This window comes from Corvus moneduloides, chromosome 16, assembly GCF_009650955.1.
Source record: "Corvus moneduloides isolate bCorMon1 chromosome 16, bCorMon1.pri, whole genome shotgun sequence".
NCBI lineage: Eukaryota > Metazoa > Chordata > Aves > Passeriformes > Corvidae > Corvus > Corvus moneduloides.
The window spans coordinates 13,717,489-13,736,944 of record NC_045491.1 but is presented as its reverse complement, the minus strand read 5'-3'; the positions used below and the strand labels follow the sequence as shown (position 1 = coordinate 13,736,944).

At 38.6% G+C, this 19,456-nt stretch overlaps 1 protein-coding gene across 23 annotated transcripts in view; it reads left to right on the top strand.

Annotated features, from left to right (window-relative positions):
• RBFOX1 (RNA binding fox-1 homolog 1) overlaps nucleotides 1–19,456 on the top strand; it is a 1,117,054-nt gene that overhangs the window by 760,228 nt on the left and 337,370 nt on the right. Inside the window, exon 1 of one of the 23 annotated variants that reach the window (XM_032125574.1) lies at nucleotides 12,097–12,348. The exons of the other annotated variants lie outside the window; for them this stretch is intronic. Coding sequence (XP_031981465.1) covers nucleotides 12,331–12,348 — 18 coding nt within the window. The 5' untranslated portion in view covers nucleotides 12,097–12,330. Of the gene's footprint in view, nucleotides 1–12,096; nucleotides 12,349–19,456 lie in introns of those variants that run through there. 23 annotated transcript variants of the gene reach the window in all.

Here is a 19,456-nt window from a genome sequence, read left to right as displayed (position 1 = left end):
TCCTCCACATCTGTGTGCTGTTGTGTATTTTGAAGCTTTGATCACCTCTGTTATCTTTAAAGACAGTGAGGCTTGGACAGGGAGCGGGAGATATAAAACCAGAGTACATCAGATCACAGGCATTTTCTGTGCTCCACTAATACCAGAAATTTGGGCCCTTAATGTGAAGGAGTGGCTACAGATGTATCCCAAGTATGTAATCAAGTGCCATGTAGACTTTTATTCCATAGGTAATGGGCAAAACCACAGATGCACTCTGTGCTCGAAAGTTCCATTCCTAGCATTTCTCTTTCATGCAGTAGTTATCTCTGCCTTTGTATTCTTCAGATCTCTTTGAGTACAACACTGAAAGTGAAAAAAGTGGTGTTCATCTCAAGGTCACTTTGCTACTTGAGAGCAGCTGCCCTCCAAAGAGCACATAATGAATAGTTTTATTACCTTTTGGTTGGTTTTCCCTACGTGCTATAGATTGCTTCATATGCTATCAGCTCATTTCTCCTCTTCTGTTTTTTTTTTTTTTCCCCCTTTGAACTACTGCTTTCTACAACTGTTTTCATCATTGTTAAAAATCATTTATATAGCACCATAAATTACAGGCATTTTACAAGCACAGGGTAAGATACTGCCTTTGTCCCGAATACTTTATGGTTCAGATACATCCTTGATATCTGGTGTACTTTTTTTGCTTAACACACTGCCTGGGAATTTTAAGGTAGATTGCATTAATCTCCTGTTTTATTCCCACAATTTTTCAAGATCAAATGATGGCGAGTCACTTTATGTGATGCAGGTAACCAATCATGTGTTTGCTCCTTACCATAAATGTATGGTAAATATTCTGCTTAGGGATAATTCCAGGCACATGGTTTTGTGCACATACATTTGCATCTAAAACTGTAGGCACTGGAAAAAAAAAAAATCCAGCCTTTTGATAATTTAGCTCCCCCCTTGTTCTTTTTTTCTCGACACCCTAACTGGCATTTCCCATTTTTTGGAATGAAATCTCCCAGGAATTTTCATGTGATATTGCCACAGTGCCCAAGGAAGAACCTGGCAGCATGTTCTGTAAAGATATCTCTGAATAGGTAGTTTATTCTTTTGAGTTTTGGCTCAGTTGCTGGGCTCCCAACTCAAGGATATCTCTTACATCATTTACACTCCTGCTTCCACTAAAACACATATTTAAAATCTAATTGTATTTAGCATTTAATTTGAAATTAAGAAAAATATTTTTCTATATATTTGCCCAGATGATAATAGTACAAAATGCATTAGAAGTCTATTACTGTAATTATTTACTATTCTCTTTCATCTATAAACAGAGATTTTTTTTTATTATTTTTTTTTTTAAACCCCAAACAAACTGCTATAAATCTAGGAGAAAAAAAAAATAAACTCACTTAACAACCTAATTTTTCCTAAGCCCTTGAAATGTGCAGGTCTTGGGTTCTGGGCACCTTCCCAGTCATATGCTCAGCTGGAAATGTGGAGTCCACCATAGGATTGTGGGTTTTTTTTCAGTTATGGTAATCTTGTATCCAAAGTATCAATTTTACACAGAGAGCCAGTAAAATATTTTGAATATTCATCAGTGTTAAAAATATAACAAAACTTTTCTTGACTCTTTTGTATCCAAATTTTAGGGTTTTTTTCACGTGTCAACATCAGAACAGAGCAATCATGGTTTGTTAACATTGCCATGAAGTTCCTTCTGGTTTGAAAACCAGATCCAATGGCTGCAAAAAATTACGTTCCAATATTCTATCCAGTATGTTAAAATTATGATACCTCTGTGCCAAAATTTTTTAAAAAGTAGTTTTTTTCACTATTTTCTTTGAAAATGTATTAGACACTCCAAAATAATGCATAATGGTATTAGCTTTAGATTTAAATCTCAGAAAGACTTTTACCATTTTTAGAGAACTCTGTGGCTTATACGATACCAAATATAAAATGATGTGGAAAACATTGGCTCTTATTTAAAAAAGGTTGAAAGGAAAATAAAAAAATAATTTTTCAAATTGATTAATGAAAATATATTTCCATGTTTTATTCAGAGTAATCCAAGCTTTATTTTGAAAGCACTGGAAAACACTGACATTATTAAACAGAGAAAGAAGTTCAGTAAGCGTTCATCTGTAACCATAATACAGTTAGTGTGGCAATATAGTATAGAGGAAATTCAGTTGAAACAGATTTTTGACATTATTACAATAAATACCAAAAGCAGATTGATGTTCCTGTATGTTTTTCTGAACGAAATCCCACCCAAATGCTTGCCCTGTTCCTGCACTGTTTATTTTGCTGTGCTGCTGGCACTAAAGCATGGTATTGATGCACTTCCAGTGCTTTATATGGAGCACTCAGCCTCTCCCTGCTTAGGTTCCTGCTGCAGGCACAGGGATTGCCTTTCCTTGGCCAGGTGGAGGAAAGAATGTAAAATTCTTGGAATTGGATTGGAATTTGGAACACAGAAATTTACAAGATGTATCTCAGGCAAAGAAAACTTTAGCATGTGTTTAATTGGGTGTTGGTGCTTGTTTGGATTTCCACAGCCACAGAAGAGTTTAATTCCGAGCGGTGAGTGAACGTGGAGACTCACTCAGTGTGCAGAGAGCATCCAAGTTCAGGGCTCAGAGGAGAACAAAAAAATATCACCCCTGAGAGGCCAGATGGGCTTTATGCAACCTGATGCTGCAGCCCAGAGTCTCCCTGCCTTGTAAGGAATTGCATTAACGAGCTCTGCTCATGGAGAATTCCCTCGTTTGAAGTGCAGGTCAGGATGGAAAACATGCCCTGCTGGTTACCCCTTTGCTCTGAATGTAGCGTGTCCTTAGGAGACAGTAACTAAATAGAAGCAGGGTACCCAATGCTTAATGGTCTTTGCTTGTTTGTCATATTGGCACGTGAAATTTCATGTGAAAGAAAAAATTTTAAAAATCGAAGTATCTTTTGAAATGCTTTCATACTGTTTGCTTACAAAGATCAGTTTGCATAGATGCTGTGGTTTAGCAAGGTCTTGCTCAGTGAAAAGCAATGAGTGCTGTGATGCTTTTGATCAGCATTTTGCAATTTCCTGTGAGTGGAGCCCAGCTGAGCCTGGTGTAGTCCCAGAGAAAAGGGATATCGAGAGTGTTACCCAGCTCTGTGCTCACAGAGGCTGCTCCTGTTCCTCATGTGCGTGGTGTTTTTGACAATAAGACCAGCACAGGTTTGCTCTGCCACTTGCTGATGCTCTTTCAGCCTCAGTCAAAGTGCCACCAGCCTTTTGTCACGGGAAGTGCTTCAGAACTGAGCAGTAACCCTGGGCTGCACCAGAACATTGCCACTGTGTTGGCGATTTGTCTCTGATGAAAGATGGAACAGTAAAGTGTGGAACAATCACTCCTTGTGATGCTACTGGAGAATTTCCCTCTCACAGTGGGAAAAGAAAAAACAAATCTCAGTTTTCACACATGCACAAAGTATTATCAGCCTGTTCTACCAGAAGAATCTGCATTTTGGTTTGTGAGAGAGGTTATATTTCCAGAATGTCACTGTTTTCAGAGCAGGGTGTAATTTGTTTTGGTTTGGGGTTTTTTTGTTTGTTTGTTTGGTTTGGTTTTTGTTTGTTTTGGTTTGGGTTTTTTGGGGTGTTTTTTCAGTGCATTTGTGCATTTGCTGTTGGAAATAGTTAACTTTACATTTTGTTGCTGGGAAAGAAGTATCCAACTGATGTGAACCAGGAACCCCCTAGGAAAATAGAAAATACATGGATTCAGAGCATCTCAGAACACCAATTAAATATTTAGTGTACAGGCTGGATCCCTCCTAATGGAGAGTGTCTGAGGTAAACACAGCATCTCTAATGTACAATCAATTTAATAACAGAAAGGACGGGCAGCTCATGAAAGGGGAGAGACAACGCAGGGAGTATTTTGATTTCAGGCAAAAGAACTGTATGAGAAGTGAAATTTTTAATTGTGAGAATGAATGGTCAGGGAATCCAGCTTGACTTTGCTGAAGGAATTTCTGATGGTACTGGAAGGCAGTGGTGGAATCTGAAGTACTCTCAGGTTGGTTTGATTATTGCCTGGTTACTGGCCTGTTGGTGGCTAGCAGCCGAACACCGACATGCTTTGTAATGCTTGAAACATGCAGGAAAAACTGCTCTGAATCCGACTTTTTGCAACAAGCTACATACTCCCAAAATTTTTTAAGACCAGGAAAAAAATTGTTCTTACTGTGGGGGTGTTGGAAGGGGTGTAGTGACCCAGTTATCAAGTGCCTGCAGTGGTGGAGAAGCAGTGCACAATCTCCTGTCCCAGGGTGTTCCTCGTGCAGTGCTGTGTGCGTTTACCTGCAGTGTTCACAGGCAGCTGCTCAACTGCAAGAACTCATTTACAGTTGTGTTGCATTTAACTTTCTTTTAGAAATACCTCTTCTTCGGAAACAACCTTGTCCTGTTTAAAGAAATCTTAGAAATGAGCGTTTGTACTTGTAGGCTTTCAGTGTGAACGAGAGCAGAACATGGATAGCTGCACTCACACCCATTCACAGATCTGTCCTGCTCCAAGATGCCAGGAAGGCATTCCCTCTGCCAGACTCCCAGAAGGCACTCTTCATCTCATTTTGTCACCTGACGTGCCCTGGGTTCCCTCTCATAGTTTGGACTGATGGACAGAAATTTCTCAGTATTTCTGAGGCGATGTCAAAATAATTTGAGGCCACTTCTGAAAATCAGAACCATTTGGCCATGCATGTCCATGCAGCATGTTGCATGCTTTAGGAAAGCACTGATGCAGCCTTAATTACTGTCTCACTACTTATTTGTCTTTAATACATAAATGCCAGGTTTCAGAAAATGTCAAAAGTTTCTGGAAAAACATAGTTTGAGACCTATTAAAGGAGAATGTTCTGTGAGTCTCATGGTAGAAGCCAAAAAAAAGAAAAAGGGTTATGGAGAAAATCTGCAGACATCAAGATGATGGAGAGGGTCCTACAAGTCACAAAATGAAAGGCAGGCAAAGATGCCCAAAGTGTTTTTGTGGTCTGGAAGGCAGCCAAAGTGGCATTGATTTATTAAAGAGCAGCCTCACGGCTTCCTTTTCTCTATGTGATGGTGCCATTAGGGCTCCTCAAACAGTCGCTGATTTCCTTGAGAATGAGGAGTAGGAGAAGATTCTGAAGACAGTTGTTATTTCCAGACTGATGCCACTGCCAGGCCATCGCTCTGTGTACCTGGCTGCAGAATTCTGTGTGTATGCAGTGGGTGCACGTGAGTTATTGAGCACAGACACTACTTGTGCAAGAAGTACAGCAGCAGTTCTGTAGGCTTTTATACTCTGCAGTTGTGGTGTAAAGAGCCAGCTTCAATGAGACAGCAATTGTGAGGCACTAATTGTCTCAAAAGTGCCAAACTCAGCTGTTTGTTGATAGAGTTAACTCAGGGCTGTTCTCGTGCACTGCTAATATGCTGGGAGTGATTAGCACCTGTAGCATCAGCTTTTTGTCTATTTCTGTAGATATCTCAATCCTCTTATGTAACTTCTTTTCCCTGTTTTCTCTCTGAATAGCCAGTATTAGTTTTGTATTTTTCCATTCCAAGCATACACCTTGCCCCTGCAGTGCCTCCCTAAAATCCTGCCCTTGTATCTCCTTGTTTGTCACTTGTCCTGCCTGGAGGTGGGCAGTACCTGCCTCCACCAGGACACTGCTGCAGAGGCCTTTCTGATCCTGTGAGCAGAACCGGAGGTGCTGGGCAGCCTAATGGCGAGGCTGGTTCTGGTGCTGTTCCTGGGATTTCAGGTGGCAGAGGAGCAGATTTTTCACCTTTTTTTATCGTGGGGCTGTTGTACAGTGGTGCTGCCGTCAGTAGTGGTGCTCTGGCAGCCTGGGAGCAGGAGAAGTGTGCTCAGCACATGCTGTGCATGTGCCAGTCCCTCACAGAATCAAAACACTGATATAACCCACCTTCAGTTACGAGGCTGTTTTCACCCTGTTAAAAAACAAGTGAGACGAGGAGACAGAGCATGAATTAGTTTTGTCAGATATATAGTCAGAAGTAGCAGCTGATAGGTTTGCTGTGATAAGTTCTGTATGATGGCTTTGCTGAAAGGTAGGCTGTTCCATGATTTACTGAACTATTATAAGTGGTAAAACTGATCCATTTGTTATCATCCAGTGCATAAAGACTTCAGGATTTAAGGAGCCTGCACTAAATAACAAAGCAATTTATATACTCATAAACTGAAAATTACAGGGAAGAAGTCCTTAAGTCATTGGTAATAGGAACCTTTTATCATATTAGTGATGATTACCAAATATTAACCCCTACTCCCCTTTTGAAAACAAAATCTTACCTTAGAATAGTTGCAATTGTTTAAAGAAATCCTAGAGACAACTTTGTATTGATTTACTGTGTAAGTGTGGCAAGTTTTATTTATTTATCTGAGTGCCATCCCTCTCCCAGGTCCCTGCATCAGCTGATGTGAGCTGATAGATGGTTCTGCCAGCAGCAGCATGTGGCTGATGTTACCTGAGGAATGGTATCAGTTGGTTCCACTACTGGATCTTCACCCAAAGCAAATTTGAGTGTAGTATCTTGAAAAGAGATTTTTTTTCCTGTGTTTCAATAAACAGATAATAGTTAGCAATGGTTGGTTTCAGATTAGCCTGTTCTAAGGAGGATATAATTATGTGTCCTACTGTGAAGATGGAAATACCCTCTGCCAGGTTTTAAAAATGCATTATAAGATTGTGAGTTGTCTTAGTGTTCTCTTGAATCAAAGATTTTATGGGCAGTGGAAAGAAGATGTTGACTAAAGCTAAGCAAACATTTGCCTGGAGGTAATTTTGCTGATGACATTAGTTTCTTTTTTGTGCTCCAGAGTATCCTGAGATACTTAATTCATTCAATTTTATTCAACCAGTCTAAGTTCTCAGGGTACAGATGAGTTGAGAGCCACTTGTTACCAGTACTCAATATTTGATATCCAGCTTGCTTTGTTCAAGTGGGAATGATTACATGCTGAAACAGATTTGTTTCTTTTTGTGATCTGTATAAGCAGAGTATCTAAAGTCAAGGGGAAGATTTGCACACACACCTGGGCATTATCCAGCAGAAAATTGGAGAGCTGTACTAACATTTCAGGAAATTTAATTAAAACTCTTTTCTTGGAGCTGGTAAATTCTGATCCCACTGTCCTTGTGTTAATTCTCTGGTACTTTTCTTTCACAGACCTTATTTAAGTAAAGTCAAGTCCGTCCTCAACCCACGGTAACACCCTCCCTGATCAGACTGAAGTTGGAGTCCAGCTATGACATCTCAAAGCCAGGAGAGATTATGTGAGGTTTTCCTGTGGCTGGCAGGGTTTTCTTTGGCAGAATTATTGTCTGAGTCTCTTCTCACCAAAGAGTGAAGAAGCAGCAGCAATTCAGCACCTGCCACTGAAATTATGGATAAGGGACTGAGCTGGTACCAACTGAACAATGATCACTAATAATTTGGCTTAAATATAATCACTTAGTTACCCTGAGTCTTGTCAGGATAGAATGTTTGAGTGTTGGGAGAAATAAGCCACTGGCTTTGTTCCAGATACATCAAAAATGAAGTGTTTGTACCAGACGGAGGGTCAGACCCCTCATGTTTGTCTCCCACCACCTTGCTGTGCTAAGAAAAAGGGAAGCAGAGTTTCCTATATGCCTGGTTCTGTGGGAAGTGCTTGGCTGTGTGCATCCCATGTGTGTGTCATGGAATCTGGGGTCTGAGGAAGCTCCCATCTGCCTCCATCCTGCTTGTCCTCCCTTGGACTGCACACTGAGCACAATTCATCAAACAGCCAGGAATCCTGACTGGGCATTTTAAATTGTGCTGAGCTCTAATGACCAAATGCTTGGCTGGTTGCTCCTCAGGCTTTCCTGGGATGATATTCTGACCTCACATAATCTCTTCTGGTTTTAAGATGTCATAGCTGTACACAGCAAATGAGCACAGAAACCAATTTCTTGCATCAAAAGTGACAGGAGGGTTAAAGTAGTGGAAATTAATTGAAAATGGAAAAAAAAAAAACCCCAGAAACTGTGTGGTGAAAACACAAAGTTTATAAACCAACCAAACTGTACATAAAGTTGCACTTCAGTTGCTCTTCTGCATTTATGCTGAAATCCAAAAATCAAGAACCAGAAAAAATACAGCAAAACCCACCCCCTTAAAACTGCAGTGACTCAGGAACAGATTAAGGGCTTGTTTTGTTTCCATACTTCCTGACAATTTGCACTTTTTCATTTCATATACAGCCATGATAGATGAGGCTGCTAAGGTGTGGAAATTAAGCACAAGCACAAATATTTCTAGCCTTCTAAATGTTTAAAATTATTTTCTGTATTCTATGTAAATTATGTGAGATTTTAGCATTGTTGCAGCTCATGTATCATGTGCATCAGTGGTAACTTTTCTTGGGGATGTTTAGGTGAAAGAAACCAGTTCATTACCAGTAACATCAATGTAATCATTACGATCACATTCCCTCTCTCCTTTATTGGGCTTTTTGGTTTTTAAGAGTTATTAAATCCCTCTGGTTTAAATTCTGAAGAATAGAGATGTTGGTTGAAAGCACAGACTCATTAAAGTCAGTAAGTTTTGTCTTTGCGGTCCATTAGTTAAATGTATGATTTTGATACCCTTCTGCATGATCATACAGCACCTAGAAAAACAAAGATCATACCAACTAGCACTGAGCTTGTTTTAATATTCTTGCAGTTCTTAGGAGGTTTATATCCCCTGCAAGAAGAGGAACTTAGTCTGCATTTTCATGTCTTCCAATGCAGTAAGCAGAAATATCAGTGCTATTTCCAATCTTCTGTGTCATTAATAAATACGCCAAGATATGTCTATGAGTTATGGCTCTTTAATAAGGTAATGGAACTCCTAGAATCTCGAGCTTGATTTTTCAGAAATGGGAACTGTTTAGGTGCCAGTAAGAATGTGCTGATCACATATATAACTAATCTTGATTAATTATGAGTACAAAATTTATTATTTCATTTTTGCTATTACTAACTATTTTTATCTATCCTGAATCTCTCACCAATCCCTTGTGATTCTGTAGGGAAAATATATGATATTCTGATTGATTATAAAAGTTCAGGCTGTGGTACGAGCTCACACAGCAATGCTGGTTCTGAAGCTGAAAGTACCTGGAAGAGCCCCTGTGGAAGAGCCTCATGTGAGCATCTCTGGAAGCATCAGAGGAACCAGGCCATTACAGCAGCAAATAGCAAATGCCCAGATTTTTAACAGAGTTTGACTGCCTGTTTTTTAAAAGAACAGCAAGGTTCTCATTGATTTCAATAGCCTTTGACCTGAACCCAATGTCAGCTCTCTTGGACCAGCCTTTGTTAAAATGATTGTGGTCAGTACCTTCTATTTACTTTCTTCACACTGTTTGCAAATCCAGAACGTGCAAGAAGTGACCTTAGCAAACAGGGTTTGGTTTAAACTTCAGCCACAGGTGCAAAAAACAGAGTAATACACCAGTTTTCAGTCATCTTTTTATTCACATTTTTCTACCTGCACAGGACCTACAGATGAACTAACAAAGTATTGAATGATATCTGTACGAAAAATAAAACACTTCAAATGAATGTTTTTTGTACAGCAGCATGAGAAACTGTTCCTCTTGTTTGAAGGAATAAGATATGAAGAATTGACTGTGTAACCAATTTAATAATTAAGATAATTTAGAATACAGAAAGAGAAGTTGAAAGCCATGGGGCACTATTCCCTGAAGTTTCATATGCTGCCTATTCTCCAAAACAGGGAAATTTTGATACAGAAGTGACTTATAGGCAATAGCTGTGCACAGTCTTTTATCATTTTAATAAAATCTTTAACCATTCTTTGAGAATTCTAAAGCCTCCTGTGTTCGGTTGAGGTGCAGGGATAGAAAGAACTGGTGGCTGGCAGATGTTCAGATACATTATCAGAAAATGTAGTTTCAGCCTAACCAGTATAATGTAATTCATTCTAACATGATGTTTTGGGTTTATTACAGTGCAAGTGACTACAGAACACAGTGCACTATGCAGAAGACTAAACGAGGTGAAGGTGTACAGCTTAAAGGTGACTGGGTTAGGCCTGACAGAGTGCTGAGTGTTGGTGGGTAAACTGACAGATGGTTTAAACTACTCAAAACTGGAAAAAAAAGTTTTTTCTTTTCCTCTTGGAATCTACCTGTGTGAAGGAAGTGGCTTTATTTCATGAGACTGCACTAAACTTACATCAGCGTTATTGTTGTTGCGCGTTACAGTAAAAATTATCACTTTAGGAATTGTTGTGTTAAATCTTTGTCTTTTGCCTCCCCTAAAAGAGGCAACAACACTTTACCTGGCCATAGTATTTTGCAGATCATAAATAGCTCGGTGTGTGTATGTGTTTATCTGTATAAATTTCTGTATCTCTTTATCTGTATAAACTTCTCTATTGAAATTGTAGCATAAAATGCCATATGAATTGTTTGGTTCACTTTTCTGTTAAATCTGTCAGCTCTGAACTGTCAGGGGTACAGCAGTTATTTTTACTTGGACTTCACCCTGGTGGCAGATTCCAGTTGGTTTAGTGCTATGGATTTTAGTTTGCTCCCCCCAGTCTTGTTTTTGCTATTTTGTCTCCTCGTTATGGGCTGTTTCAGCAGGTGCCTCTCCATTTGCCACCTACCTTGGTGCAGTGAGTGATTATGCAATTTAGTTAATGCATTTGAATTATTTAGGTGACATTTTACCTTATATGGTTAGGCTGAATATGTAAATAGACCAGAGTCTTTAAGTAAAAATAATGATTTTTTTTTCTTTCCTTTTTTAGGAGTGTAATGTCTGTGACCAAAGATAACGAATAAATAATCAAACAAAAATAAGGCAAAATTTCTGTTGAATCTCATTTCCATGACTATTTTTATGACTCATCATCTTAGCTATTATTCTTTATAATATATAGTTGATGCACTTAGTGGACAGACCGTGTGTATGGCTCTGCACATCAGCACCCGAAATGTGTCATGGTCAGGGTGTGGCATGCACCAGTTTGTGCGGTCAGGATTGATTTTCAAGTCCAGTAACGCAGCCTTAAAAGTAAACAAGATTTGTCTCCTGTACTTTTAAAAATTGTTGCTTACCTGAGGATTCTGTTGATCACTTTACTAAGTATATTGTGTGTTTTAATGAGATGGGTTAAGCGAGATAAAAATACTTTCTTGTAGTAAAGGATAAAAGTCTAAGTGTCAATCAAATGAACTCGAGTCCCTTGCATGCTCACTCATTTGCATAAAGTACCTTAAACTTAACAAAAAAAAAAGAATGAAAGATTGCAGTTCTCTTTATTAACCTTTGTTAACTATGCAAATCACCATCCTAACTTTGATTTTAAAATATGTATTATGGTAGGAAAAAAAAAATCCTCCCATAAATAAGTCAAATTAGCCTAAACACCTTTCCTGTGGTCTGATTTACTGTTTGTATTCCCTGTTTCTCGTGCTGGCAGTTCTCTCCCGGCAGCAGGAACAGCAGCAATAACACTGTGGAGACAGTAGATGGCTGTAGAAAAGTGTGTTGAACGCTCCTGTGTGAGCGTAATAAGATTGGGAAAGGCCTTGACCTGACTGGATGCAGCTTTTATCTGAAGTACATTTAAAGAGATAAAGGAGAAGCAGGGTGCAGTACATGTTCCTTTCTTTTCTGTAGGAGCTTTGCTTTGAGTTTAAAAATTTCTCAAATGCAGGATTTGTGAACTGGGTCCTTCAGCAGGGAGAGGTAATGGCTTGAGTGCCACCGGAGTCATTCTGAGGATTCCCCTCCTCCCTCAAGATGTCTTAGAAATCCTCCTATAAATTCTTACGGAGGGGGTGTCTGTAGATCCCATAATAATAATAATCAGGAAGTGGTATATTCCCATTTTTTTATTTTTTTTTAATTTTTCTTTTTTTTTTCTCCACCTCCCCCCCCCCCCCTCCAGTGTAGTTGGCTGCCTTTAGTGCACGGACCTGCTCATTAAATAGATACACCAAGAACTGTTACCTAAGCAAGCTTGACAGTAAAGAAAGGACAGACTGAGTTAGGGAGAAAAAGGGAAGAAAAAAGACAGCCTGAAGCAAGTCACTTCACACGCAGAAAGAGCCACTGAACGAATGCTATTCTCATAAACAAACTAAAAAAAATACCTTGTATAAGAAGAGAACTGTGAGGACTTGACAGAAAAAGGCAAGATTTTCTACCCACTGTTTTCAGTTTTCCTTCCAGACATACTTGGTGAAGTAAGGAGACTTCTGTTTGCTGACAGAGCCCTTGATTTCTTTCAAGATGATGATGTATTTGTGGGTAGGTAGTGTCTCTCTCCATGTCAATCTTTTGTTAATAAATTGACTTTGGGACTGTGGATTTTAGCCTGTAGTTGCAGCTTGTTTTGTGCTATGTAAGGTGTGTGCGCTGCAGGGTAGCGTGGCTGGGGTGCAGAACATGTCCTTGCATTTCCAGGCAGGGTTTAAACAAACCGGTTCATTAACGTGAAGCTGAAATTTATTTTCAAGGTTTGCAGGATGTGGCAGAGTGCACTGCTTTCTTTTCATTGCCTTAGAACATATTGCAATTGTGTAAGATCCACTCTGTGGTTCAGTTACAAAGCAAATGCTGCATCACTTGTGGCTGCTCAGAATTTGCTTTCTTTGTAAGAAATGAAACAATCTTAATGTGATTAAAACTTCTAATGTGTGTTACTTAACCCACTTGCTTTTATACTAATTGTCACAGTCTGTCTTGGCTTTTGAAGTTTCTGGCAATTGACAACTGCAGGTAAAGAAATAGATATTATGTTCCTATTTCTGTGATTTTATATTCAGTATTGTTCTGATTCCTTGCAGCAAAATCTGCTCACCTTAAAAATAATGTTGTGTTGTGGCATGTATGTTTTGAATTAGTAAAGCTATTAACCTGTGAATTCATCCAGGTTTTGATACAGAACGTTTTTTTTTCTTAGCAAAAAAACCCACAAAAAGATCAGTGAACAAATCTGCATACTTAAAAGCTTTTCTCTGTTCCTCTTCAAAGCCTGTGTATCTTCTGGGAAAATACTTTAAACTAATCTCATTTGACAATCTGTTTATTTATTTATTTAATTTAAATGTATGTAAAAATAGACAGGCGTGCAGCTAATCTGGGCCACCTCTGCAAAACAGGCTGCAGAGGGGCAACACTGAAGTCCTAGAGGTATTATCAGCAATCACTCCTCTTTGTAAATCACGCGTGGTTCATGCTGTAAATCTCCCTTTATGCTTTCTTCTCATTGCTGCTGGCCCTCCACTATATCTTAGGAACTTTGGTCATCCATGCAAAAGGCACTGTATGTAGACTTTTAAGTTTCTCATTGCAGTACTCTGACCTGTGCCATGGTTTCGGGAGCTCACCAATCGCTGAGCCCTTATGATTTTGTTTTTTTTCTTTTTTTTCTGGGTTCTGTAGTACAAGTCCCTAGAATTTTCACCAATGTGTCTGTGCATTTAACAGCAACCCCAACTGCTGCTTGTTTTTAACCCTTACCACGGTTCTGTATTGAAGCTGCTGGTGCAAGGATTAATTTAGTTCTGGTTTTAGATTTATAAATCAGATCCCTCAGTTGCAGCAGTCTGTCTTTCATTCAGTTTGTGTTGTGGTGTTATAGCTGCCATCACTCAAAGGAGATGCACAGTAAATATTTGAGGATAAACCCTTTCTAATATGCACACTAGGGTGAAAGGACATGCATTGTTTGGTATTACTCTGCTTCTCTGTGGCACAGGATCAGAAGGTTTAAAAGCCAGGGAACTTCTCCCTCCCCAAGCCTAGGAATCTTTGTTAGTTTGAAATTTAGTGAAATACATTTTCTTGCAGGTAACTATGCAGTTTTCTATCACTTTTAGTGTGTTGTATTTTATATTATTGGTGAACTTTCCTAGTTATTCATTTTAGAGATATATATATATAAATGCTTTAAGCAGAACAACCACAGTAGTAAGCAGTTTCTGATGGTACCACTTCCTGGTTTCAAAGCTTCTAGTAATTAATATAACAGTTCTAGTAATTAATATTTCACATTTAAAAGTGTGTTTATTCCATTTTTATTTTGTCTTTTTTACTTACATTTTAAGAGGTATGTTCTGTTCTGGTTTTCTGATTTGCAGAATTCTTTAAACAGCCTGCCTCTCTTTTGGCACTCCTACACCTGGGTATTAAGCATTCTTACCATTTGCAACTGAACTTTGCTAGTCTAAATTTTTTGTATAAGGTCTCAAGATTAGTAGGAAGAAGCAGAGAATGAACTTTCTTTTTATATGAATTGTAGCAGAACATTATTAGTTTGTGGTTTTTTTATGGAAATAGAGGAATTGTACTCATAGATTTTTTTTTTTTTTCGGAAATGTTGCGATTTTTAAAGTCTGTACATTAACTAGGCATGTAGAGGTACCTAAGATGCAGCATATGTAAAGAGATGCAGTAGGTAAACAAGAGACTCTTAATATATGTAGGTGCAAGGTATAAACTCACAGCAGCACTTGAAATGCTTTCTCCTGGCATCACATCAATATTTTATATAATTATAAAAAGCTTCTCAGCAATACTATTAAAATTTAAAGTAGCCAGCTTGTGTGAAAATGTAGTCTTCCCTTTTTTAAAGGGCTTAAAATTAATTTGCTACATTGACTGAGAATTTTTCAGATTATTCACTCGTTTATGTGGCAGTGCTTACCTGTTGTTTCATTTCACGTATAATGTAGAAACATTTTGCAATATTTACAAAGAAAAAGAACATTTTGATTTCTTCCCATTTTTTAATGTCTTACTAAGCAGTATCCTGGAACAGTTTGATGTCTTTTTTTTAGGTCTACTGATGACAGTGATATCAAGTTCCTTTTATTGCAAGCAGACTGCACTGAACGTGTTTAGCTAACTAAAAACATTGTGCAGGAATGCAGAGCACAGACCCTAATTCAGTCTCTTGAATGGAACAGTCTTGATTAGTTGCTGTTTTTTAAATACTTATTTCAAAATTTCAAAAAGTAGAGAAAGTTTTTAGTACTGTTAACCCTGCCAAGGGAAATCCATAATTGTTGACAACCTAAGCGATTAAATGTTGTTTATAGTTATACTTTCCTCCTTCCCTGGACAAAGGAGATCTTTTTTGGTCTGGTACTTTATGTGCAGACACCTGTGCTGTAGGAATCAGAGTTCATCAATGTCAGAGTTCACACTGACCAAGAAACTTTGAAGTCTTTCAGGCATTACTGATTTAGGAACCAGTGAAGTCAAAAGGGCCTGTATTCTTTCTGAGGGGTGCAGACCCTTTTACGTGCGCTGCTGCTGCAGTTTAATCCCCCTTTCTCCCCAAAGTAAGATTATTGCAGTGACTCAGGGTGTTCTGGATCACTGCAGATTACCATTCACCTTTCCTGTGTAACTCACCTCCCCAAAGGTGATGTGGTTTTTCTCAGAATGTAACAAATACATGTTTGGGGTTTTTTTTCTAGTTACAGGGCTCTAAAGTTGCTGCCTTGTGCTTAGCTTGGCTAAAGCAGTGTAACTATTGGTGAGGGAAAATGAGAGTTGATGGCTGAAAGCTGAGACTGCTCCCAATCTTTCATAGAGTCCCCAGTCTCCCAAGCCCCCTCTTTCTGTGCAGTATTCCTCCTCCTCTTTTTCATATTTTGAAAAATAGTTTGTCCATAGTTTGTCCACGAGAGCACAAACAGCTGCCTGATTCCCCAGCAAACAGTTCCATGGTGGTTGTTTTCCATCTGGTTGTTCAGAATGGACTATTCTGAGGTCTCCCTGACCTCATGTTCAACTTTCATATTCCAAGTTAGAAGTCAAGGGTTTAAAGTTACTACGTGTCGTGAAGAAGTCAAATGTAATTAAATGTTGTCCTGAGAAAAACTGGAACAAAATCATTGGCAAATACATTTTTAAAATGCAAATTATTAGTTTTCCACGTTTTGTTGTATGCTACAAAAATGCTGGACTAAAATTACCTTAATGTACCATAATACAGTTTGATAAATTTTATAAACATCTAATTAATGTCTGCTTAGTCAGAGGTGTGCTTCATTCCTGTCAGTCTGCTGTTCTTTTTAATAATAGGGAATGAGTTGTCAGAAATTTTGTGTATATTTAGCAGAGATTTTTTCAGTAGCAGCTTCAGAATGATACTTGATCAAACAAGGCAGAAAAACATGTCAGCAAATGAAGTTTGGTTTTTTTTCCCCAAAACCAGAGTAGGCAGATACAAAGAAACAAATTTAAAAAAATGTGTATGCAATAGCAACAAGATAACTTCTTCTGGCAATAAGATACTGTTTTGACAACTCTGTACAATAAAGCTTTTGGGTCCAATATAGTGAATTGTTCTTGTCTGAATTAGCAAAATGTTCCTTAGATGAACATCTGGGGAGAAGTCTGGAGGAAAAGGAAGTAACAGACTCTAGCAAAATTTAATCTGGATATTTAGGAATTTAAACTCTATGGTTGCATTTCTGGTGTTTCTCCTATTTAGAGACATCCTAATACACACAGGAATCTGTGTCAGCTCACATATTCAAAAGCAGATGGCATTTTATTCAGCTGACCAAAGTCTGCATGTTTTTATGCGCTCCCAAATGATGCAGACACAGAGTGTGCCTTTCTCCTGGCTTAGAGAAGGGTGTCATTTCAAGCCTAACTTGTGCTCCTTGTGTACTCAGTGCTGCAGGACACCTTTGTAAGGTCTTTTTTTTTCTAAAGGAAATGAGAACCGTAAACAGATGTGAAGATGACTGAAATGATAAAGGAACAAAGCCTTATGATTTTTTAAATTGGAGTAAGGAGAAAATACAATGCTCATAATTTTTTTAAATGAACTTTACTTACTGTGTATTTTGCAGCATTGTCATTGTGTGCATTAAGCAAAGGATTGCTGCCTTAAATGAGGACTTTCCAAAGCCACCTTAGACTAGGACAAAATGCACAACTGACTGTGCTTCAAGAGCTACAGACAGTGAAATCCAGCATGAACTAATCTGAAAGAATGAATGACTATGTTGGAAACATTGTCAGTGGAACAGTTCTGCAGTATAGATTTTATTGCATAGAATTATTGGGTAATCAAAGTATTTAGATCCTTTTAGTTAAGAAAAATCAAACATGTCTGCTGAAAAGCTGCAGGTATCTTCAGAGTCTAAGTGATCCTCATTCTGCTTTCCACTGAGACCTTGAATAAAACATGTGGCTTTATTCTCTGTATCTGACTGCCTGACTGCTGATGTTGAATAAATATGTGCCTTTTATTATTAACACAGAAAAATACAAAATGATTTCATAATAGAGTATGCTGATGTGAATAGTAAGGATCTTCAAGGGTATCTGACTCAATAAACTTGAATGATGAAGTATTGCTATTTATAAATCTACAATCTTGATGGCTAAAATGAAAGGGCTGACTGAATGAAAACAGGATTACAATTAGTTATGGTAGAATCTAAGACAACTCTCAGTAGGCTGCGTTTATGTATCTATTGGAACACACACATAAGTTGGCTTAAAAATCATATGTCTAATAATTCATGTGTGATGACAGAAGCTAAAAGTCACACTAGTATGCAAAGCATGAAGACATTCAGCAAAATCACCTTTTTTAGTGTGAAAAGAGAAATGAAACAGAAGAGAAAAGTGATTTCAGTTCAGAACATTTGACTTTGGGTCATCCAGCACATTCGGTTCTTGAAGGGTTTTCTTGACCTGTTAGTGTTTTGTAGAACCCCATTCTGTTATTTATGGAGGGTAAGAATGGGATGAGAACAAATCAGGATGATGCTCTGTTATGTCCAGCACTGCAGATAGGCAAGCGAGGCAGCTTTGGTTTATAAAAGCAATGTACATTCCTTTAGACACAAACACATGTAAGTGTTTGATGAAACTGAGTTTAAGCAGGATTAAACTACATTTAAGCGTCAAGAATATATGTATTATTATCATTATTATTACTAATTCTTGCTGCAGAATCAGTGCATTTTTTGTAAAGCAGCATGACAGACTTGCTCTGCCCTCTTCTGAAGTTGCATTATATACTCTGTATACTTTAATTGCCTAATCTGTTCTCTCCCCTTACTTTAGCAAGGAGTCACACTTGTCCAATTAACCTTATCTTTGTCGTGTCCCTCTTAATAGCATTGGTTTCCATCAGAGCTTTGAATGAACTGCGTGGGTGTCTTTATCAGTCCAGGGATGTTTGTGTGAGGAAAGAATTGAACAAAGACTGCATGAAATGTGTCTGGGTGAGCAGGTTAGAGTCTTCCTATTGTCCCACCATTATTATCCCTTAGTGGAAATCCTTCCTGAACACCACTTCTGTGACAATCTGGTGGGTTTAAGCTGCTACATCTACAGCTGTAGAACCGGAGCTACTGTTGGAATGGTCTTAGTTGGGGAGACAGAGGAATGAGCAAGTCCTGAATATTCTTCTGGGTAGTTGAGAAACCTTGTTTGTATCTGGAGTTTAATTTCTTGATATGTTCCCTTTGGATATTCATTCCAGTGAAGTGTGCCTGTTGGAGAAGCTGTCATAGTCCCTAAGCCAAGATTTTGCTTATCTTTTCACTTTAATGTGCAAGTACCACTAGGCTGGATTTACCTTTTATAACTAGTTTGACTGTCTCACAGTTTAATCAACAAAAGGGGACGTTTACCAATCAAAGGCAAGGTATCTGTTCTCGTCTTCTTTTGATGTCTTTCCATATGGCTTCCTTTTTCTCTTCTGCTCCTGGATTGATATCCTTCCCTTGCCAAACAGATGAATGTGTGTTTGGATCCTTGTCATAACCTAGAATGGAAATCCACCTGTTCTGACTGCAACTGAAAGCTGAAGTCCGACATTTCTGCAGAAATGGCTGCTTTTCACAGAGGCTTCTAACACACTAGGTAAATTTTTCCCCATCAGGATGGCAGTTGTGTCATGGGTTGGACCCATCTAGCAGCCAAATTCCCTCTCAATCTCTGCCTCAGTGGGACAGGGAGGGAGGAGGGGTGGGAAGAGCTGGAGTGAGAAAGCTCCTGAAACAGCAGAAAAACAGGGAGATCCTTATCCCTGTCACAGACACACGGACTCGCCTTGGAAGAAATGACATTATTTATTGCCAATTATAATTTCTGCCAATTAATTTTGGCAATTTAATTTCTGATTCAAGTCGTGGAAAACAAAACCAAGAACCCTTTTTGTTATCACCACCAGTTAAACTCCCTTTCTTCAGTGAGGCAGTGAGTGATGTGGAGGGATTGCAGTCAGGACACAGGAGTTTCTCTCTTCAGCTCCTTCTCGCTCTTGCTGTGCTCCCAGTGTGATCCTCTATGGGCACAACACAGATTTAAGTCAGCCAAACACGTCTGACTAAGACTGTTTATTGGCATTTCAAGTTTTCTTCAGAGATTG